This window comes from Oncorhynchus keta, chromosome 4 (genome assembly GCF_023373465.1).
Source record: "Oncorhynchus keta strain PuntledgeMale-10-30-2019 chromosome 4, Oket_V2, whole genome shotgun sequence".
Taxonomy (NCBI): Eukaryota; Metazoa; Chordata; class Actinopteri; order Salmoniformes; family Salmonidae; genus Oncorhynchus; species Oncorhynchus keta.
Window position 1 is genome coordinate 26,413,569 of NC_068424.1, and position 22,540 is coordinate 26,436,108.

Genomic DNA, 22,540 nt, shown 5'->3' on the forward strand with positions numbered 1-22,540 from the left:
GTGTGGTGTGTGACTGTGGTGTGTGACTGACCTTGTCACTCTGTCTCTGTGTGGTGTGTGACTGTGTGGTGTGTGACTGTGTGGTGTGTGACTGTGTGGTGTGTGACTGTGTGGTGTGTGACTGTGTGGTGTGTGACTGTGTGGTGTGTGACTGTGTGGTGTGTGACTGTGTGGTGTGTGACTGTGTGGTGTGTGACTGTGTGGTGTGTGACTGTGTGGTGCGTGACCTTGTCTCCGGTCTTTTGTGCTGTAACCATGTATTGATGAATTGAAGCTTTCACATTTGGAACAAAGGCTACTTTTATTTCACAATCAGCATTTCCTTCCTCCCCCCTCCAAAGTGGAGACGGATTTCCAACTTCCAACCTCACTGGAGGGAATGGGGATGTTTCAGTAATGGGAAAAGAGAGAGCGGACATGGAAGGATTATTAGTTGCACAACTTATTGGCGGTGGTTCCTTGGCGTTGACCGTTTCGAAGCACCACAGCCTTTGACCTTTTGCATCAGGACACCGAACATGGAGTCCCACAGCTGTCCGAGGACGTGCCTGATGACGTGATTTATATCTCCACCGCTTCTCCTCTCTTCTCCCCACGTCCTGCATCACGTCAAGTCCTCCTCTCCTAGTAATTTTCACTGTTGTTTATTTTCTCTTCTGCCCCAGTTCCCTCTCTTCCAACCTTTTCTCCTCCTAACTTATGTCCCCCTATCCCCCCGTCTCTCCTCCTCTCCCACCTGCGTCTACCAGGTAAACGTCCATCCATTTCTCATCCCAGAGATTAGAACACTAACAAAGTCTGTCTCAAATGGCACCCTGTTCCTTATATACAGTACACTGATTTGGACCAGGGCCAATAGGGCTGGGTCAACCAATAGGGCTGGGTCAACCAATAGGGCTGGGTCAACCAATAGGGCTGGGTCAACCAATAGGGCTGGGTCAACCAATAGGGCTGGGTCAACCAATAGGGCTGGGTCAACCAATAGGGCTGGGTCAACCAATAGGGCTGGGTCAACCAATAGGGCTGGGTCAACCAATAGGGCTGAGTCAACCAATAGGGCTGGGTTAACCAATAGGGCTGGGTCAACCAATAGGGCTGGGTCAACCAATAGGGCTGGGTCAACCAATAGGGCTGAGTCAACCAATAGGGCTGAGTCAACCAATAGGGCTGGGTCAACCAATAGGGCTGAGTCAACCAATAGGGCTGGGTCAACCAATAGGGCTGGGTCAACCAATAGGGCTGAGTCAATCAATAGGGCTGGGTCAACCAATAGGGCTGGGTTAACCAGTAGGGCTGGGTCAACCAATAGGGCTGGGTCAAACAATAGGGCTGCGTCAACCAATAGGGCGGAGTCAACCAATAGGTGCTGAGTCAACCAATAGGGCTGAGTCAACCAATAGGGCTGGGTCAACCAATAGGTGCGGAGTCAACCAATAGGGCTGAGTCAACCAATAGGGCTGAGTCAACCAATAGGGCTGAGTCAACCAATAGGGCTGAGTCAACCAATAGGGCTGGGCCAACCAATAGGGCTGAGTCAACCAATAGGGCTGAGTCAACCAATAGGGCTGAGTCAACCAATAGGGCCGGGTCAACCAATAGGGCCGGGTCAACCAATAGGGCCGGGCCAACGAATAGGGCCGAGTCAACCAATAGGGCCGGGTCAACCAATAGGGCTGGGTCAACCAATAGGGCCGAGTCAACCAATAGGGCCGGGTCAACCAATAGGGCTGGGTCAACCAATAGGGCTGAGTCAACCAATAGGGCTGAGCAATGGACATTAGAGCGTTGGAAATCTATCCTTAAGTCTGAGTCCAAATTTGAGATTTTTGGTTCCAACAGCCGGGTCTTTGTGAGACGCAGAGTAGGTGAACAGATGATCTCTGAATGTGTGGTTCCCACCGTGAAGCATGGAGGAGGAGGTGTTATTGTGTGGGGGTGCTTGGCTCGTGACACGGTCAGTAATTTATTTAGAATTCAAGCCACACATGGCTACTACCACAGCATTCTGCAGCGATACGCCAGCCCATCTGGTTTGCACTTAGTGGGACTATCATTTGTTTTTCAACAGGACAATGACTCAACACACCTCCAGACCAAGAAGGAGAGTGATGAAGTGCTGCATCAGATAACCTTGACTAGTATTCTTCAATGTAGAAAATAGTCAAAAATAAAGAAAAACCCTTGAATGAGTAGGTGTGTCCAAACTTTTGACTGGCACTGTATATTGAATAGAGTGCCATTTGGGACGCATCCCACCTCTCCGGTCCAGTCGGCTCCAGTACTTCACATCTGTCCACTCTAACATGTTCACTTCCTCTCTGATTAAACCATGCTGATGCACTGTTAAGAACCTGACTGAGGTAAAGGCTTTGTAATGCAGATGCTCTTATCGATCTTGTGCGGGTGATTGATGCCTATTGAGCCGATAGAGCTTGTCAAGGGGCTTAATTAAAGGTGTATGTATATAAAGCTATTCAGGACAGTCTTAGGGGAGAGCTCTGAGAGTTGGTCGCTCTCTTTCCTTCTCTCCCTTCTGTTTCCTCTCTCTGTTTCTCCCTCTGTTTCTCTCTCGCTCTCTTTCTGTTTCTTTCCTTTCTCACTCTTTTTTTCTCTCCTTTCTCTCTCTCTTCGCTCTCTTTTCTCTCTCTCTCTCTCTCTCCTCTCTCTCTCTCTCTCTCTCTCTCTCTCTCTCGATCCCGCCTCTGACCCTCTCTCTCTCTCTCTCTCTCTCTCTCTCTCTCTCTCTCTCTCTCTCTCTCTCTCTCTCTCTCTCTCTCTCTCTCTCTCTCTCTCTCTCTCTCTCTCTCTCTCTCTCTCTCTCTCTCTCTCTCTCTCTCTCTCTCTCTCGATCCCGCCCCTGACCCAGTGTTGTGGTCCTGTCATTGTTATTAGTGGTTTAAGCAGCGAATGACCGATCTGCATGAAACTTGATACACTATGTTTACAAACGTATGTGGACACCCCTTCAAAGTAGTGGATTCAGTTATTTCAGCCACATCCATTGTTGACAGGTGTATGAAATTGAGCACACAGCCATGCAATCTCCATAGACGAACATTGGCAGTACAATGGCCTTACTGAAGAATTTATTGACTTTAAACATGCCACCTTTCCAACAAGTCCGTTCATCAACTTTCTGGCCTGCTAGAGCTGCCTCAGTCAACTACAAGTGCTGTTATCGTCTGTCCTCGGTTGCAACACTCACTACCGAGTTCCAAACTGCCTCTGGAAGCAACGTCAGCGCAAGAACTGTTCGTCAAGAGCTTCATGAAATGGGTTTCCGTTGCAGAGCAGCCGCACACAATCCTAAGATCACCATGCTTAATGCAAAGCGTCCGCTGGAGTAGTGTAAAGCTCACCGCCATTCAATTCTGGAGCAAAAAAAATGGAAAATGGCGCCGACAGAGAGGGCTGCAGTGCTTCTAGCTATTATTTCTTACATTATTAGCCCAGAATTATTTTATTAGCCCAGCTGAAAAGGACTATTGGATATCAGAGCGGCAGTAACTCACTCACAGCCCTCAAAGAACTTCACTGGACTTTAATGCAAACTGGAAACCACAGGACTCATTTATTGTATCTGGCGATTTTTACAAAGCAAATTGTAGAAAAATGCTGCCGAAGTTCTATCAGGACATTGACTGTAGTACTTGCGCTGCTAAAACACTTGACCACTGCTACTCCAGCTTCTGGGATGCCTACAAGGCCCGCCCCCACACCCCCTTCGGAAAATCTGATCGTGACTCCATTTTGCTCCTCGCTTCCTATAGGCAGAAACTCACAGGAAATACCTGTGCTAAGGACTATTCAATGCTGATCTGACCAATCAGAATCCACTCTTCAAGATTGTTTTGATCACCCGGCTGGGATATGTTCCGGGTAGCCTCTAAGAATAGCATTGACGAATATACTGATATGGTGACTGAGTTTATCAGGAAGTGTATAGGAGACTGAGAGAGCGAACCACTGCATTTAACCATGGCAAGGTTACTGGGAATATGGCAGAATACAAACAGTGTAGTTATTCCCCTTCGTAAGGCAATCAAACAGGCAAATCGTCAGTGTAGAGACAAAGTGGAATCGCAATTCAACAGCTCAGACACAAGATGTTTGTGGCAGGGTCTACAGACAATCTCTCCCTATCCAAGTCTGCTGTCCCCACATGCTTCATTCTTCACCCTTGTTCCTGTATCCAAGAAAGCAAAGGTAACTGAACTAAATGACTATTGCCCCGTAGCACTCACTTCTGTCACCATGAAGTGCTTTGAGAGACTAGTCAAGGTTCATATCACCTCTACCTTACCTGACACCCTAGACCCACTGCAATTTGCTAACCACCCCAATAGATCCACAGATGATGCAATCATCATCGCACTGTACACTGCCCTATCCTATCTGTACAAGAGGAATACCTATGTAAGAATGCTGTTTATTGACTACAGCTCAGCATTCAACACCATAGTACCCTCCAAGCTCATCATTAAGCTCGAGGCCCTGGGTCTGAACCCCGCCATGTGCAACTGGGTCCTGGACTTCCTGACAGGCCGCCGTCCAGTGGTGAAGGTAGGAAACAACACCTCCGCTTCACTTATCCTCAACACTGGGACCCCACAATGGTCCGTGCTCAGCTCCCTCCTGTACTGTTCACCCTTGACTGCGTGGCCACGCACGTCTCAAACTCAATCATCAAGTTTGCCAACAGTGATGAGACAGCCTACAGGGAGGAGGTGAGGGCTCAGAGTGTGGTGCCAGGAAAATAACCTCTTTCTCAACGTCAACAAAAGAAAGGAGATGATCGTGGACTTCAGGAAACAGCAGAGGGAGCAACACCCTATCCACTTCGACTGGAACGCAGTTGAGAAGGTGGACATTTTCAAGGTCCTCGGCATACACATCACTGACTAACTGAAATGGTCCACACACACAGACAATGTGTGGTGAAGAAGGCGCAACAGCACCTCTTCAACCTCAGGAGGCTGAAGAAAGAAACCCTCACAAACTTTTACAGATGCACAATTGAGAGCATCCTGTCGGGCTGTATCACTGCCTGGTAAAAGTTAACGCTACAGCTTACAATGACATTCTAGACATTTCTGTGCTTCCAACTTTGTGGCAACAGTTTGAGGAAGGCCCTTTCCTTTTTCAGCATGACAATGCCCCAATGCTCCCATTCTTCTCTGCAGATCCTGTCAAGCTCTGTAAGGTTTGATGGGGAACGTTGCTACACATTGATTTTCAGGTCTCTCCAGAGATGTTTGATCAAGTCCGAGCTCTGGCTGGGCCACTCAAGGACATTCAGAGACTAGTCCCAAAGCCACTCCTGCGTTGTCTTGGCTGTGTTCTTAGGGTTGTTGTCCTGTTGGAAGGTGAACCTTCACAGTAGTCTGAGCTCTTGAGCAGGTTTTCATCAAGGATCTCTCTGTTCTTTGCTCTGTTCATCTTTCCCTCGATCCTCACTATTCTCCCAGTCCCTGCCGCTGAAAAACATCCCCACAGAATGATGCTGCCACCACCATGCTTCACTGTCAGGATGGTATTGGCCAGGTGATGAGTGGCGCCTGGTTTCCTTCGGATGTGACACTTGACATTCAGGCCAAAGAGTTCAATCTTGGTTTCATCAGACCACAGAATCTTGTTTCTCATGGTCTGAGAGTCATTTAGGTGCCTTTTGGCAAACTCCAAACAGACTGTCATGTGCCTTTTACTGAGGAGTGGCTTCCGTCTGGCTACTTTACCATAAAGTCCTGATTGGTGGAGTGCTGCAGAGATGGTGGTCATTCTGGAAGCTTTTCCCTTCTCCACAGAGGAGCTCTGGAGCTTGGGTTCTTGGTCAACTCCCTGACCAAGGCCCCTCTCCCCCGATTGCTCAGTTTGGCTGGGCGGCCAGATCTAGGAAGAGTTGGGGGTTCCTAACTTCTTCCAGTTAAGAATGATGGAGGCCACTGTGTTCTTGGGAACCTCCAGTGCTGCAGAATTGTTTTGATAACATTCCCCATATCTGTGCCTCGACACAATTATGTCTCTGAGCTCTATGGATGGCTTTGTTTTTGATCTGACATGCACTGTCTACTGTGGGACCTTATATAGACAGGTGTGTGCCTTTCCAAATCATGTCCAATCAATTGAATTTACCACAGGTGGACGCCAATCAAGTTGTATAAACACCTCAAGGATGATCAATGGAAACAGGATGCACCTGAGCTCATTTTCGAGACTCTTGGCAAAGGTTCTGAATACTTATGTAAATAATCTATTTCTGTTTTAATTTTTTTCATAATTCATAGATGTGAAGGAGAAAAAAAGTTTTTGCTTTGTCATTATGAATTATTGTGTGTAGTAGGGAAAAAAAGTATCCATTTTAGAATAAGGCTGTCACAAAATGTGGAAAACGTGAAGGGGTCTGAATACTGCATTTCTCCCTGCTCCCCCTGATGCCCTGCACACAAGCCCTAAGCTGCTTACACTTCCTTATATACTAACAGCCAACCACGGGGCCTGGAACCTTCTCCATGGCAATGGAATGCCACTGCATTCTAGAGGGGCATTGTTGTGGGATCTGGAGTGGGATTTAATGATGGCAGGTCTCCGTTGCTCCTTCTCTGAATGGATAGATGTCGGGATGGATTAAAGGGGAAAACGACAGGACTTTTGAAATGATAGAGCCTGTATCATCTATCATGTGATGTGAGGTGTGAGAGGACATGAGGGCAGTCTGTTAACTCCGCCAAAATGAAACATTCTCAAGTAAAGCCTGAAACGTGACACAACGGAAAATATACGCAGTGACAGACATGAATGGAATTAGTCTGAAATGCAAACAGACATGGCGTGTTAGTGTTTTTCTGTATATAGGCCAGTCAGGAAGTCCAAGCCTGGCATTTATTGGAAATATGGCTCTAAATGACTCCATGTGTTGCTGCAGTTCTGTGAAAATATCCTGGTCTGCATGCTGAATGGCACAATATTCCCGATCGTGTACTACTATGTAGGGAACAGGGTGCCATTTGGGACGCACAATCGCACTCTGATCCTCTTCCTCCACAAAGCCCCTGATAGAACCCAGGCATGCAGAGCGAGAGGCTGAGTTGAGGGGCTGGTGTGTGTTGAGTTTAGGCTGTTGACGCAGCTGGCTGTGCATGTTTGAAGTTATTGATATTTGGAGGACCTCTGGCCTGCTGGCGTTGTTGTGATGAAGACTAGCACAAACAGGTTGGAGCTTTGTTTGGCTCTCACTGTCAGTGGGTGTGTGAGTGATGCGTGCGCACGCACACACATTCGATGATCGGCCTCCACACACATGCAAGTGCGGACACATTCACTCGCTCACATGTCTTAACATATGCAATTACACATATACACACACACACACACACACACAAACACACACATCTTGATGACTTTAAACGCTGTGTTCTTTCACCACGAGGCATGTTTTCGGTGTAAAGTCAACTTGACATTGCACTTTTGAGAGGATATTAAGGTTGGAGGAGGGCAGTCATGTTCGTGGTCATGTTCTCCTGCCTGGTTAGTTGGTGATGGTTATTTTTGACTGCTACAGGAAGGCTGTAGAGTGTGACTACTTTCAATAACCTGCATTTTCTCTCTCGGGTCTCTCTCTCCTTCCCTCTCTCTCTCTCTCTCTCTCTCTCTCTCTCTCTCTCCCAGCCTCCTCTCCTCCATCACCCTCCCCCCTGCCTCAGACATGAAGACCCCAGAGAGTTACATCTCAGCGGAGAGCGAAGGAGAGCGAGGAGGAGAGAAGAACGGAAAGAAGGTGTGTTTCAACGTTGCCGGAGACGAACAGGAGGACTCAGGACACGACACCATCAGCAACAGAGACTCCTACAGGTAATGACCAAGAGAGGGAGGGATGGAGCGAGAGAATATAGTTGGTAGCCAATTAGCCTGTTGGTGACATTTCTCCCTCTGTTGTTCTTGTGACTAACAGCAACATAAAGGCTGCACCCCAAATGGCACCTGTTAGGAAGGTCTAGATCCTTCTTGACCTCTTTGTCTTGACCTCTCCATTCAGATGGTGTCTCCAAAATAAACCCACCAGCAGCCTCACGGCTCTCCAAACTGGTACTCTGACTGATCACCTTAATGGGCAGCACCCGACGTGCTTATCAAGCAGGCTCAGCACTGGGACAAGGTTGCTGCTGCCCCCTGGGGGAATGGAGTGTGGTAGTGTCGCATAGTGTGTTAGTCTATGTCCTAACCCTAACCCCCCCCCCCCATATCATAACACAAAGTATTCTACTTTTAACCAAGGTCCATAGGGTATAGGGTGCCATTTGGGACGACGCCAGAAAGATTGACAGTAACCAGTTTTTAGTATTAGAGGGCAGTAAATAGTGTTTCTACGGGCTGCTGGAACATGTTTTTCTCTGTGTCTCTCTTCAGTGACTGTAACAGCAACAGGAACTCCATAGCTTCCTTCACCAGTATCTGTAGCAGCCACTGCAGCTCCTATGTTCACAGTGATGAGATGGACTCAGGTAACCACGACACACACACACACACACTTTGATGAGATGGACTTAGGTAACCACTACACACACACACACACTTTGATGAGATGGACTCAGGTAACCACCACACACACACACACACACACTTTGATGAGATGGACTTAGGTAACCACTACACACACACACACACACTTGGATGAGATGGACTTAGGTAACCACTACACACACACACACTTTGATGAGATGGACTTAGGTAACCACTACACACACACACACACTTTGATGAGATGGACTCAGGTAACTAGTACATGCAGTCACATACACACAGACTCCAGATGCAGAACCCTGTGATCCAAGTCAACCCCCCACACACACACACACACACACACACACACACACACGCACACCACAGATATAAATTACATAACACACGTGAATGATTTACACAGACTAATTGTAATGTTATAAATGACCAAAGTATACTGCAAATGCCTCACCTGTCTGCCCACAGTAGTAACACCATTCAGGATTAGGGTTGCAAATCGAGGGTATATTACTGGAGACTTTCAAAGTTTACCAGTAAACTAACAGAATTTTGTTAACTTTCAAGGATTTATGTTATTTGTCTAGTGGCCCTTTTGGGTATTTGCACCCAACTTCATCTTCCATAATCATGTAAACAAAAGAGCAAGCTTGAAATGAACTTCAACCAAGTTTGAACCCAGCTCAATGAACAGAACAGAACAGAACACACATCCTTTTCTTCCCTCTGTCCACAGTAGTCCTATACAATAACGCCACACATGATACGTACTATTTACTATACAGGACACAAGTTCAAGGCCTACTTTAGACAGCACAATACTTGTTCCATTTTCCCTATTCAACCACAAGGCATAATAACACACATCTGACTGACAGGACTTGATTATGACCTGGCTACATGATTATGGCTTTGAATCTAATGTGTGTCCCAACTGGCGCCCTATTCCCTACATAGTGCACTACTTTTGACCAGAGCCGCATGGTCCCTGGTCGAAAGTAGTGCACTATATAGGGAATAGGGGTGCCATTTGGGGTGCAACCCATGTGAACGGAAAGCCTGTGGATTAGTATGATTGGGTATGGCAGGCGTTTGGCTGGGTCAACCCACAGCTGTGTCAACCCTTACAAAGAAAACACATGAAGTGTTGCAAAAACACATGTTTTCACATGATTTCACATGATTTCACATGTGAAATTGTGTGTGAATTCATGTGATTTTCCACATGTGAAATAATTTGTTTTTTCTATAAGGGAAAAAAGTCAAATATTGATCCCTGTATCTGTCTGCTGTCTGCCAGAGAGCTATCACACACGCACTAACTCATACACACACACACACACACACACACATACACACACGCACACTGTCATTGTGGTTTACAGGCCCTCACTTAGCAATTAGCATATGATGGCTATGAATTTAGCATGGAGGTGGTTTTGGCAGGATCTTTACAGCTGTGACCGAGATCTGACAGACAGATGGACACAGACAGGCGATTGGACTGGACACAGGGCTGCGTGTGTGTGTCTGCGTGTGTGTGTCTGCGTGTGTGTGTGTGTGTGTGTGTCTGTGTGTGCGTCTGCGTCTAATGCTGACTGATGATTATAAATGTTGTCCTATAGGAGACGAGATGCCTGCCAGTGTATGGATATCTCATGATAAGCAGAAGAAACTACACAGCTTTCTGGAGCATCTCTTCAGCCAGGTGGGAACTGAGCCCTATAACAAATCCCAGTGGGCATCGTCCCATGGCGGTGGTACTGTTAACAGACTCATTGCTACTACAGATTATGGACACAAGGGAGAGGTGTAACATTTCAAATTGTGAAGTAAATAAAATCAGTGGACATTGGACAATGTCGTATAGTGCAATACAATAATACATTTGCCTCTCAAATTGCACCCTATTCCCTATGGAACATGGTCATAAGTAGTACGCTATAGAGGGAATATGTTTCCTTTTGGGACGCAGGTTTATTGTACTGTTTGACATCAGCCCCACTTGTTGCCTACTGGAATTAGATTTCGTAAATCAAATGAATCTGCCGTTGCTAAGGCTACGTCCTCCTTCCCTGACTTCCTAGAAATCCTTATGGGTATGAGATGTTGTTTTGGTTTCTTAGATCTCATGTTTGTGGTTTCCTGGGATATTTAGTTTTTTTCCTTCTGACCTATCACCTCTGTTGATTTACTATCACATGTCTGGCGGGCCGGCCCACCCAACCACTGGTCCACAAACATCAGGGTAGCCTAACCTTGACCCCTAACCTCTCTCGCACTCTGGGGAGTATGATAGCATGGCCCCTTTGACACACACTCTCCCCACCACGCACAAACACTCCTGGGAGACGTTTCCACTGGGTTGAAAGAGCCCGTTGAACGTATCTGTCTCCATCCATGGGCAGTAACGTATCTGTCTCCATCCATGGGCAGTAACGTATCTGTCTCCATCCATGGGCAGTAACGTATCTGTCTCCATCCATGGGCAGTAACGTATCTGTCTCCATCCATGGGCAGTAACGTATCTGTCTCCATCCATGGGCAGTAACGTATCTGTCTCCATCCATGGGCAGTAACGTATCTGTCTCCATCCATGGGCAGTAACGTATCTGTCTCCATCCATGGGCAGTAACGTATCTGTCTCCATCCATGGGCAGTAACGTATCTGTCTCCATCCATGGGCAGTAACGTATCTGTCTCCATCTATGGGCAGTAACGTATCTGTCTCCATCCATGGGCAGTAACGTATCTGTCTCCATCCATGGGCAGTAACGTATCTGTCTCCATCCATGGGCAGTAACGTATCTGTCTCCATCCATGGGCAGTAACGTATCTGTCTCCATCCATGGGCAGTAACGTATCTGTCTCCATCCATGGGCAGTAACGTATCTGTCTCCATCCATGGGCAGTAACGTATCTGTCTCCATCCATGGGCAGTAACGTATCTGTCTCCATCCATGGGCAGTAACGTATCTGTCTCCATCCATGGGCAGTAACGTATCTGTCTCCATCCATGGGCAGTAACGTATCTGTCTCCATCCATGGGCAGTAACTTATCTGTCTCCATCCATGGGCAATAACGTATCTGTCTCCATCCATGGGCAGTAACTTATCTGTCTCCATCCATGGGCAGTAACGTATCTGTCTCCATCCATGGGCAGTAACGTATCTGTCTCCATCCATGGGCAGTAACGTATCTGTCTCCATCCATGGGCAGTAACGTATCTGTCTCCATCCATGGGCAGTAACGTATCTGTCTCCATCCATGGGCAGTAACGTATCTGTCTCCATCCATGGGCAGTAACGTATCTGTCTCCATCCATGGGCAGTAACGTATCTGTCTCCATCCATGGGCAGTAACGTATCTGTCTTCATCCATGGGCAGTAACGTATCTGTCTCCATCCATGGGCAATAACGTATCTGTCTCCATCCATGGGCAGTAACGTATCTGTCTCCATCCATGGGCAATAACGTATCTGTCTCCATCCATGGGCAATAACGTATCTGTCTCCATCCATGGGCAGTAACGTATCTGTCTCCATCCATGGGCAGTAACGTATCTGTCTAGGGCACTGCATCGCAGCGCATGCTGTGCCACCAGAGACTCTGGGTTTGCGACCGGGAGGTCCGTGGGGCGACGCACAATTGGCCTAGCGTCGTCCGGGTTAGGGAGGGTTTGGCCGGTAGGGATATCCTTGTCTCATCGCACACCAGTGACTCCTGTGGCGGGCCGGGCGCAGTGCGCGCTAACCAGGTCGCCAGGTGCACGATGTTTCCTCCGACACATTGGTGAGGTTGGCTTCCGCGTTGGATGCGCGCTGTGTTAAGAAGCAGTGCGGCTTGGTTGGGTTGTGTTTCGGAGGACGCATGGCTTTTGACCTTCGTCTCTCCCAAGCACGTACGGGAGTTGTAGCGATGAGACAAGATAGTAATTACTAACAATTGGATACCACGAAATTGGGGAGAAAAAGGGGGTTAAAAAAAAGGAAACTTTAAAAAAGTGACACAGAGATCCAGCATATTGAATATATTATAGAGATCATCAGACATATCGGATACATCAAAAGACCCCCTTCCCCCAACCCAAATAGTATTTTCTCCTCCCATCTCCAATACAAAGACTGTGTGTCCAGTACAGGACAAGTGTAGTCTCTCTAGACAGACTTGTTGCCTCCCACGATGTTCCAGTGTTTCTGGCTTAACACCTCTGTAGAAGGTCCGGCGTCAGTTGGGGTAGAACGGATGAGTCGGCGTCACCGGAGACATCACTGCTGTATCCACTTATTGCCGTAGATAAAACACGAGCTCAATTCCCGCCCGCATTTTAAGCCCCACCTACCCAAACTCGTGATTTGTAGGGACAGTTGTCTGTCCGAAGAGGTTGTCTGACCCTCCCCGTGAAAAATGTTTCTCCCCCTTTTGAAATTTCTGAGAGAATCCAAAATTCTTCCCAGACCTTGTGCCATAGCTCCAAACATTGCTCCAAGTGTATAAGTGCAGTATCTGGAAGTGCAGTATCTGGAAGTGCAGTATCTGGAAGTGCAGTATCTGTAAGTGCAGTATCTGTAAGTGCAGTATCTGTAAGTGCAGTATCTGGAAGTGCAGTATCTGGAAGTGCAGTATCTGGAAGTGCAGTACAGTGTTTCAGTGCAGTGTTTCCTCTTGCACAAAGAAAGAAAACAATTTCATGACATTTCATTTCATTCTGGAATCTCCATGATCATCGAACAACGATCATCTGACTGGGAGGTTAAAGTTCAGTCTGTGTCTGACAAACAGACAGAGTCTGGTTCTGAGTCTTTGTCCCAGACTGTGACAGAAGAAATGACCAGCAGGTCTGCGCTTTCAGCCTTTTTATAAGGGGCAGAAGTATGGGTAGAGTTTCACAGTGAGGGTGCAGCCAGTGAAAGAGTAGATATGACAAGGAGATATGTCCTCACTTGTAAGCAAGGATACCTGTCCCTGCTGCATCATAAAAGGAGACCTGACCCTCCCTCATAATCCACCAACACCCCCACCTTCTGGGGCTTCTTACTTAGAGAGAGGCAGACAATTGAGCTTGAGATAGCCTGGTACTCATTTCTAGACCTCAGCCCCACAGTCCAGACTCCATTTTCCAGGCTAAATGGAGCTTTACCCACCCTGCCGAGGGACTCTCTGGACACTCCGAACTGCCACTTGGTCTTATTCCTGACTAGCACCTCATAATAGAATCTCCCTGAGGAGAAGCCCTCTTTGCCAAGGACACAAGTAGCATTACCAAACCTCCCTGGGTAGTCATAAACATTCCTTTGTTTTGCTTCCATGCTCCAATGGTTTACCATCCTTAGAGATGGTAAGATTGGGATGTGCTGTTTTAGGGTCTAGGGTCCACTTCATACTGCTACATACCCTTCAGCTCAGCATCACGCTACGTCTTACAGTTCGCTCATCGGTTTCTCCTGCAGCTGGGACACAGTCTTTCTCCATCTGCTCTCTCTTAATCTCTCCCTCACACACCTGGCTATCGACACTGATCTTAGACCAGTCCTCGGTGCACGACGGCTGCTTCAGCTCAGTGCTTCCCGTCAGTAGCACAGTGATTTCCTGCTCCAGCTCTCTAATGAACCATTTACCCTGCCTCTCTGCTGCAGTCTGCTTCCCCTCAATCACCTCAATGAGCTGGGCCTGACTTCCCTTAATGAGATCCATCAGATCAGTGAAGAGCTGCATCTGCACGCTGTCTCCTATCTCTCTCTCTCTCTCTCTCTCTCCGCGTCTCTCTTGCTGAGCTCTAAGGACTCGTTAATCTCCTGAACATTCTGTTGTCGCTCCTGGATTATCTGCTGCACCTGTGCCTCCGTCTTCCTCCTTCCTCTCCCCATACTCTTCCTCTAGAGGGACAATGGGGTGACTCTTGTGGTCTGCCTCGGTGTAGAACTGGCACACACACATCTGGTCAGTCCTACAGAACAGCTCCAAGGAGTCTGTCGTGCTTCTTGCACATCCTGTCTTCCGGGTTCTGCACGGGGGTCGATCAGCTGGTGTCTCTTTAAGGCTGCGGCTACCTGATGCAGGCTGCAGGTGAGTTTCGCGGTAAGAGGTCAGACACACCGGGCAGGATTTCAGAGCCTTGAGCTTCGTCCCAGTGCAGACGTCACAGGGCACTTGTCCCGGCTCAGCAGCTTTTACTTGAACTGCCTGCCTGAACTGAGCAGTCATCTCAGAAATTAAAGAGATCTGGTCTCTGACCAAAATCTGTTTTACGGAGTGGACAATGGCACAGTCCAGTGCTATCGCAGTATCCGCTGATGCAAGCCTTGCAGAAGTTGTGTCCACCTAGTGGTTAGAGTGTTGGACTAGTACCCGAAAGGTTGCAAGTTCAAATCCCCGAGCTGACAAGTTACAAATCTGTCGTTCTGCCTCCACTGTATGGGACCCTGTAATTTTTGGCTACGTTAAATGTTTCTTCATGTAGCCAACATATTCCTGTTTCGCCTATTCCTCTCTGATTTAGAAGATCCTGTTGCACAGACAACATGCTGGTGTAGGTGGGAAGGGATGACTCAAGTAGAGGTGTATAAACTGTGAAAATGGACGTTACACACGGCATACTACATTTAACAAACCAAACATTCAAATACCGTTATAGAAAGTAAAGTAACAACCCAAACCGGTCTGTGCATCAATACCGGTATTTGGGGCGGCAGGCAGCCTAGTGGTTGGAGCGTTGGGCCAGTAACCGAAAGGTTGCTAGATCAAATCCCCGAGCTGACAAGGTAAAAAGCTGTCATTCTGCCCCTGAACAAGGCAGTTAACCCACTGTTCCTAGGCCGTCATTGAAAATAAGAATTTGTTCTTTAACTGACTTGCCTAGTTAAATAAAGGTTAAAAAAAACCAATAATAATAAATGAAAAATTAAAAAATAGACCGGCTTTGTGAACACATCCAGACATATAGAGCACACAAACTGCTCTTCTGACAGGATACTGCTGCAGGGGGCCATATCTAGACGGAGACCATGAAACATGGCATTAGCCGAATGTCAATAAAACTGTATGAATTGACATATTCAGCTTTGAAGACCCCCTCAAGCCTCCTAAAGCACCTCATTTATCATGTGATTTACCTAACAGAAGGCACATTTCAATAGGTGGTGCAGGTGTCCCGATTATGTGGCACAAGTTTTGTGATTATACAAAATCACTTTTTTTGTCTGTTGCTTTAACCCTAAAAGTGACAACATATTTTTGGCATAAAAGGGCCAACGGGGGCCATTGTTTTTATTGCAAATTGGTATTGGTTGCAAAGAGACACAGTCAGGCAATAACACATGGTTTAAACTCCCCAAAATATGCATGTATTTTTTTTAAATCACACATTTATCCTTAAACTTGATGTTTCAAAATGTTTTTGTATGGTTTTCACATTTTGAACAGATTTTTTAAAATACATATTATCCGTAGTCACTAGTTAGGAACATTTGTCAGTTATTCATTCAAAATGTTGTGTTTCTGTGATACTGAGAAATTGGCGATTGAGCTCATCTGTCATAGCTGTATGGCCTAAAATGGCCACTGATATGGGGGATAATCTGTAGGCAATATGGGCGCTGGTGCCATCAGACTTTAAGCTCTAAATGTTTTATTCTATGAGCTATCAACTCGGTGCCATTTGCACCTGAAAGATGAGACTCTCAACTTGGTAAATAGACATTGACAGGAAGTTAAATATATATTTACATGTTTGATTTCTTTGTTCTCGTGGCTGCCACGCCTTCCATGGGTCAAATCTGGAGTGGCTCCATACCTAGATATTTTCAGTGTACATGCATCTAATCTCTGTGCCAGTTTAGTAGACAACAAAATAATAGTTTATTCCTCCATATTAACACAGAAATCATGTATTTAAAAAAAAAAAAAAAAAAAATTGTTGGTAACTACTGGCTTGAAAACGTCCTGAAATTTCGGAAGGATAAAAAAAGAAAATCAGAATGTGTTCCTTTTTGGCGCTTTTAGGGTTAAGTGTGTACGTTACTGGAGTTATACTTGGAAAAAGTAAGAAATGGCTGGAAAGGGTCTAAAGTTGTCAAGCAGGTTTACATATTCAATTCAAGGGAAGGGGAATTCTTGTACAGTTAAAAAATACGCCAATCCTTTTTGATACCAAGAACCAACCATGGAGACTTTGTCCAGGTAAATCTTTCTGTCTCCTCACCTGTGTGTTCTGGTGTTGACTCTTCTGTTCTCTAATTAATAAGAGACCCTCAGGAGACAGCGTTGTTGTGTGCCCAGAGATTTCTTAAGAGCAGGTGAGAGTTTGTCTCCGGGTCGGATGATGTCTTTTCACTTCAGTTTCATTTCAGCAAAATTAAATGATAACATGCCTCTCCTTCCTGTTGTGCTAAACCGGTCCGGATAGTTTTTCCCTTTGATATATTCATTTATTACATTTTTATTTAACCTTTATTTCACTTGGCAAGTCAGTTAAGAACAAATTCTTATTTACAATGACGGCCTAGGAACAGTGGGTTAACTGCCTTGTTCAGGGGCTGGACAACAGGCTTTTACCTTGTCAGCTCAGGGATTCGATCTAGCAACCTTTCGGTTACTGGCCCAACGCTCTAACCACTAGGCTGCCCGCCGCTATGGTATTTCTGTTGTCAGGTTCACGTGCATCAGCAGATAAAGGAGAGGCATGGTAAGGTCAGGTGTCATTTTGATTTGTGTATGTCTATCCTACACTATCTACTAAGTTCCCCTGATTCAAGCTTTCAAAACATAGATGTAAATGCACCCAGCCAGCCATTTCACAGGAGGTGGAATAGTAATACATGAAAAACACAGACTAAACAAGCACAACAACCTCAGACCGACTGGACCCACACAATAACGTCATACATTCTCGACAGTTCTGGCACGCCATTCAGTGAGCACAACATTTCTAACTTTGACGTACATCCATTACAAGTCAAAAGTTTGGACACCAGGGTTTTTCTTTATTTGTACTATTTTCTGCATTGTCGAATACTAGTGACGACGTCAAAACTATGAAATAACACATATGGAGCCATGTAGTAACCAAAATAGGGCGATCTTCTGTATACCGCTCCTACCGTGTCACAACACAACTGATTGGCTCAAACGCGTTAAGAAGGAAAGGCAAAGGGTGCCTACTTTGAAGAATCTAAAATATATTTGGATTTGTTTAACACTTTTTTGCTTACTACATGATTCCAAATGTGTTATTTGCTAGTATTCACTCTTATTCCACAATGTAGACATTTTTTTTTTAAATCTGAAAAACCCTTGAATGAGTAGGTGTGTCCAAACTTTTCACTGTAACTACATTCGATTTCATGAATTGAACTGCCTAAAATCACGAAGAAAGAATTGGAACAGCACCATTACCGATACACAAGCACAAACCCCCAACCCCCTGCTAACAGAACACATCTCATCAGTAGTGTATGTTTCTGTCTCTGTCTCACTGTGTCTCTGTCTCTCTCTCTCTCTTCGTCTGTCTCTCTCTCTCTCTTCAGGTGGAGTCCATCACCAGTCTGCTGAAGGGAGCGGTGGTGGCCAAAGCCTTTGAACAGACCAAGTGTTTCACACCTGGACGAGGACTACAAGGTAAAGACCGAGGGGTTGTCTTTCAGTGTGCACCTTATTAACTTTGTAGTGCATTACTTTTGACGAGGACTACAAGGTAAAGACCGAGGGGTTGTCTTTCAGTGTGCACCTTGTTAACTTTGTAGTGCACTACTTTTGAAGAGGACTACAAGGTAAAGACCGGGGGGTTGTCTTTCAGTGTGCACCTTATTAACTTTGTAGTGCATTACTTTTGACGAGGACTACAAGGTAAAGACCGAGGGGTTGTCTTTCAGTGTGCACCTTATTAACTTTGTAGTGCATTACTTTTGACGAGGACTACAAGGTAAAGACCGAGGGGTTGTCTTTCAGTGTGCACCTTATTAACTTTGTAGTGCATTACCTTTGATGAGGACAACAAGGTAAAGACCGAGGGGTTGTCTTTCAGTGTGCACCTTATTAACTTTGTAGTGCACTACTTTTGACGAGGACTACAAGGTAAAGACCGAGGGGTTGTCTTTCAGTGTGCACCTTATTAACTTTGTAGTGCATTACCTTTGATGAGGACAACAAGGTAAAGACCGAGGGGTTGTCTTTCAGTGTGCACCTTATTAACTTTGTAGTGCATTACTTTTGACGAGGACAACAAGGTAAAGACCGAGGGGTTGTCTTTCAGTGTGCACCTTATTAACTTTGTAGTGCATTACTTTTGACGAGGACTACAAGGTAAAGACCGAGGGGTTGTCTTTCAGTGTGCACCTTATTAACTTTGTAGTGCATTACTTTTGACGAGGACTACAAGGTAAAGACCGAGGGGTTGTCTTTCAGTGTGCACCTTATTAACTTTGTAGTGCACTACTTTTGACGAGGACTACAAGGTAAAGACCGAGGGGTTGTCTTTCAGTGTGCACCTTATTAACTTTGTAGTGCACTACTTTTGACGAGGACTGCCCGGTGAAGACGGAGGGGTTGTCTTTCAGTGTGCACCTTATTAACTTTGTAGTGCATTACTTTTGACGAGGACTACAAGGTAAAGACCGAGGGGTTGTCTTTCAGTGTGCACCTTATTAACTTTGTAGTGCATTACTTTTGACGAGGACTACAAGGTAAAGACCGGGGGGTTGTCTTTCAGTGTGCACCTTATTAACTTTGTAGTGCACTACTTTTGACGAGGACTACAAGGTAAAGACCGAGGGGTTGTCTTTCAGTGTGCACCTTATTAACTTTGTAGTGCATTACTTTTGACGAGGACTACAAGGTAAAGACCGAGGGGTTGTCTTTCAGTGTGCACCTTGTTAACTTTGTAGTGCACTACTTTTGACGAGGACTACAAGGTAAAGACCGGGGGGTTGTCTTTCAGTGTGCACCTTATTAACTTTGTAGTGCACTACTTTTGACGAGGACTACAAGGTAAAGACCGAGGGGTTGTCTTTCAGTGTGCACCTTATTAACTTTGTAGTGCATTACTTTTGACGAGGACTACAAGGTAAAGACCGAGGGGTTGTCTTTCAGTGTGCACCTTATTAACTTTGTAGTGCATTACTTTTGACGAGGACTGCCCGGTGAAGACAGAGGGGTTGTCTTTCAGTGTGCACCTTATTAACTTTGTAGTGCATTACTTTTGACGAGGACTGCCCGGTGAAGACAGAGGGGTTGTCTTTCAGTGTGCACCTTATTAACTTTGTAGTGCATTACTTTTGACGAGGACAACAAGGTAAAGACCGAGGGGTTGTCTTTCAGTGTGCACCTTATTAACTTTGTAGTGCACTACTTTTGACGAGGACTGCCCGGTGAAGACAGAGGGGTTGTCTTTCAGTGTGCACCTTATTAACTTTGTAGTGCATTACTTTTGACGAGGACAACAAGGTAAAGACCGAGGGGTTGTCTTTCAGTGTGCACCTTATTAACTTTGTAGTGCACTACTTTTGACGAGGACTGCCCGGTGAAGACGGAGGGTTGTCTCTTACATACAGCTGGGGTCATACTGTCAATACTTCGCCGAGAACCAAACAGGCCCGACCCTAGCCTCCTGGAACCAGATGGGTTTGGTCGACGGATGAAATACAGAAGGAAAAAAAGAACACTCTGGGGATGTTTGCCTTTCAATGGGAGGAAAAACTCCATCCTTTCTTCTCCTCCCTCCGTTCCGTCCCCTCCCTCTCCACATGCATCCCTTTCTCTGGCATGGTGGTATATATATGTTTTCTTCTCCTCCCTCTCTACATGCATCCCTTTCTCTGGCATGGTGGTATATATATATATGTTTTCTTCTCCTCCCTCTCCACATGCATCCCTTTCTCTGGCATGGTGGTATATATATGTTTTCTTCTCCTCCCTCTCCACATGCATCCCCTTCTCTGGCATTGTGGTATATATATGTTTTCTTCTCCTCCCTCTCCACATGCATCCCTTTCTATGGCATGGTGGTATATATATGTTTTCTTCTCCTCCCTCTCCACATGCATCCCTTTCTCTGGCATGGTGGTATATATATGTTTTCTTCTCCTCCCTCTCCACATGCATCCATTTCTCTGGCATGGTGGTATATATATGTTTTCTTCTCCTCCCTCTCCACATGCATCCCTTTCTCTGGCATGGTGGTATATATATATGTTTTCTTCTCCTCCCTCTCCACATGCATCCCTTTCTCTGGCATGGTGGTATATATATATATGTTTTCTTCTCCTCCCTCTCCACATGCATCCCTTTCTCTGGCATGGTGGTATATATATGTTTTCTTCTCCCTCTCCACATGCATCCCTTTCTCTGGCATGGTGGTATATATATGTTTTCTTCTCCTCCCTCTCCACATGCATCCCTTTCTCTGGCATGGTGGTATATATATGTTTTCTTCTCCTCCCTCTCCACATGCATCCCTTTCTCTGGCATGGTGGTATATATATGTTTTCTTCTCCTCCCTCTCCACATGCATCCCTTTCTCTGGCATGGTGGTATATATATGTTTTCTTCTCCTCCCTCTCCACATGCATCCCTTTCTATGGCATGGTGGTATATATTTGTTTTCTTCTCCTCCCTCTCTACATGCATCCCTTTCTCTGGCATTGTGGTATATATATGTTTTCTTCTCCTCCCTTTTCCTGTAAGGACTGTTTTTGTATGGTTTTGTAGTGTTTTTGTAGTGTTTTTAGCTGGGGTGTAGCTGTGCTTATTAGAGCTTGGAGAAGCAAGATAACATTGGAGAGACTCCAGACCCAGTATCCCCCCTCCCTCCCTCCCTCCATCCATCGCTCCTTCTCTCAAAGGAAAGAAAGAGTTTGAGAGGAAACAGGACCTGCTCAGAAAACACTGCAGCCTCCCTCACAGGGCTGCTACTTCCTGTATGTGTGTGCATGCGTGCCCTCCACCCCTCTGTTCATCTCTCCTATTCCACTCCCTCTGTGCCCTCCTCTTTCGCACTCTCTCTCCCTCCCTCCATCCTTCCCTTCTCTCTGTTCCTCTCATATCCCTCTGTACCCTTCTCTCTGTTCCTCTCATATCCCTCTGTACCCTTCCCTTCTCTCTGTTCCTCTCATATCCCTCTATATCCTTCCCTTCTCTCTGTTCCTCTCATATCCCTCTATATCCTTCCCTTCTCTCTGTTCCTCTCATATCCCTCTGTATCCTTCCCTTCTCTCTGTTCCTCTCATATCCCTCTGTATCCTTCCCTTCTCTCTGTTCCTCTCATATCCCTCTGTATCCTTCCCTTCTCTCTGTTCCTCTCATATCCCTCTATATCCTTCCCTTCTCTCTGTTCCTCTCTCTGTTCCCTCTATATCCCTTCCCTTCTCTCTGTTCCTCTCATATCCCTCTGTATCCTTCCCTTCTCTCTGTTCCTCTCATATCCCTCTGTACCCTTCCCTTCTCTCTGTTCCTCTCATATCCCTCTGTATCCTTCCCTTCTCTCTGTTCCTCTCATATCCCTCTGTATCCTTCCCTTCTCTCTGTTCCTCTCATATCCCTCTGTATCCTTCCCTTCTCTCTGTTCCTCTCATATCCCTCTGTACCCTTCCCTTCTCTCTGTTCCTCTCATATCCCTCTGTACCCTTCCCTTCTCTCTGTTCCTCTCATATCCCTATGTACCCTTCTCTCTGTTCCTCTCATATCCCTCTGTATCCTTCCCTTCTCTCTGTTCCTCTCATATCCCTCCTTCCCCTGTATCCTCTCTGTTCCTCTCATATCCCTCTGTACCCTTCCCTTCTCTCTGTTCCTCTCATATCCCTCTGTATCCTTCCCTTCTCTCTGTTCCTCTCATATCCCTATGTACCCTTCTCTCTGTTCCTCTCATATCCCTCTGTATCCTTCCCTTCTCTCTGTTCCTCTCATATCCCTCTGTACCCTTCTCTCTGTTCCTCTCATATCCCTCTGTACCCTTCTCTCTGTTCCTCTCATATCCCTCTGTACCCTTCTCTCTGTTCCTCTCATATCCCTCTGTACCCTTCTCTCTGTTCCTCT

At 46.1% G+C, this 22,540-nt stretch overlaps 1 protein-coding gene across 4 annotated transcripts in view; it reads left to right on the forward strand.

Annotated features, from left to right (window-relative positions):
• Window positions 1–22,540, forward strand: part of prex2 (phosphatidylinositol-3,4,5-trisphosphate-dependent Rac exchange factor 2) — a 245,216-nt gene that overhangs the window by 141,709 nt on the left and 80,967 nt on the right. For 3 of the 4 annotated variants that reach the window (XM_052504947.1, XM_052504945.1, XM_052504946.1), the window contains exons 26-29: window positions 7,666–7,848; window positions 8,404–8,498; window positions 10,140–10,222; window positions 18,040–18,130. In XM_052504947.1, the coding sequence (XP_052360907.1) occupies window positions 7,666–7,848; window positions 8,404–8,498; window positions 10,140–10,222; window positions 18,040–18,130 (452 nt within the window). Of the gene's footprint in view, window positions 1–7,665; window positions 7,849–8,403; window positions 8,499–10,139; window positions 10,223–18,039; window positions 18,131–20,003; window positions 20,137–22,540 lie in introns of those variants that run through there. The other variant, XM_052504948.1, reaches the window with a different exon arrangement.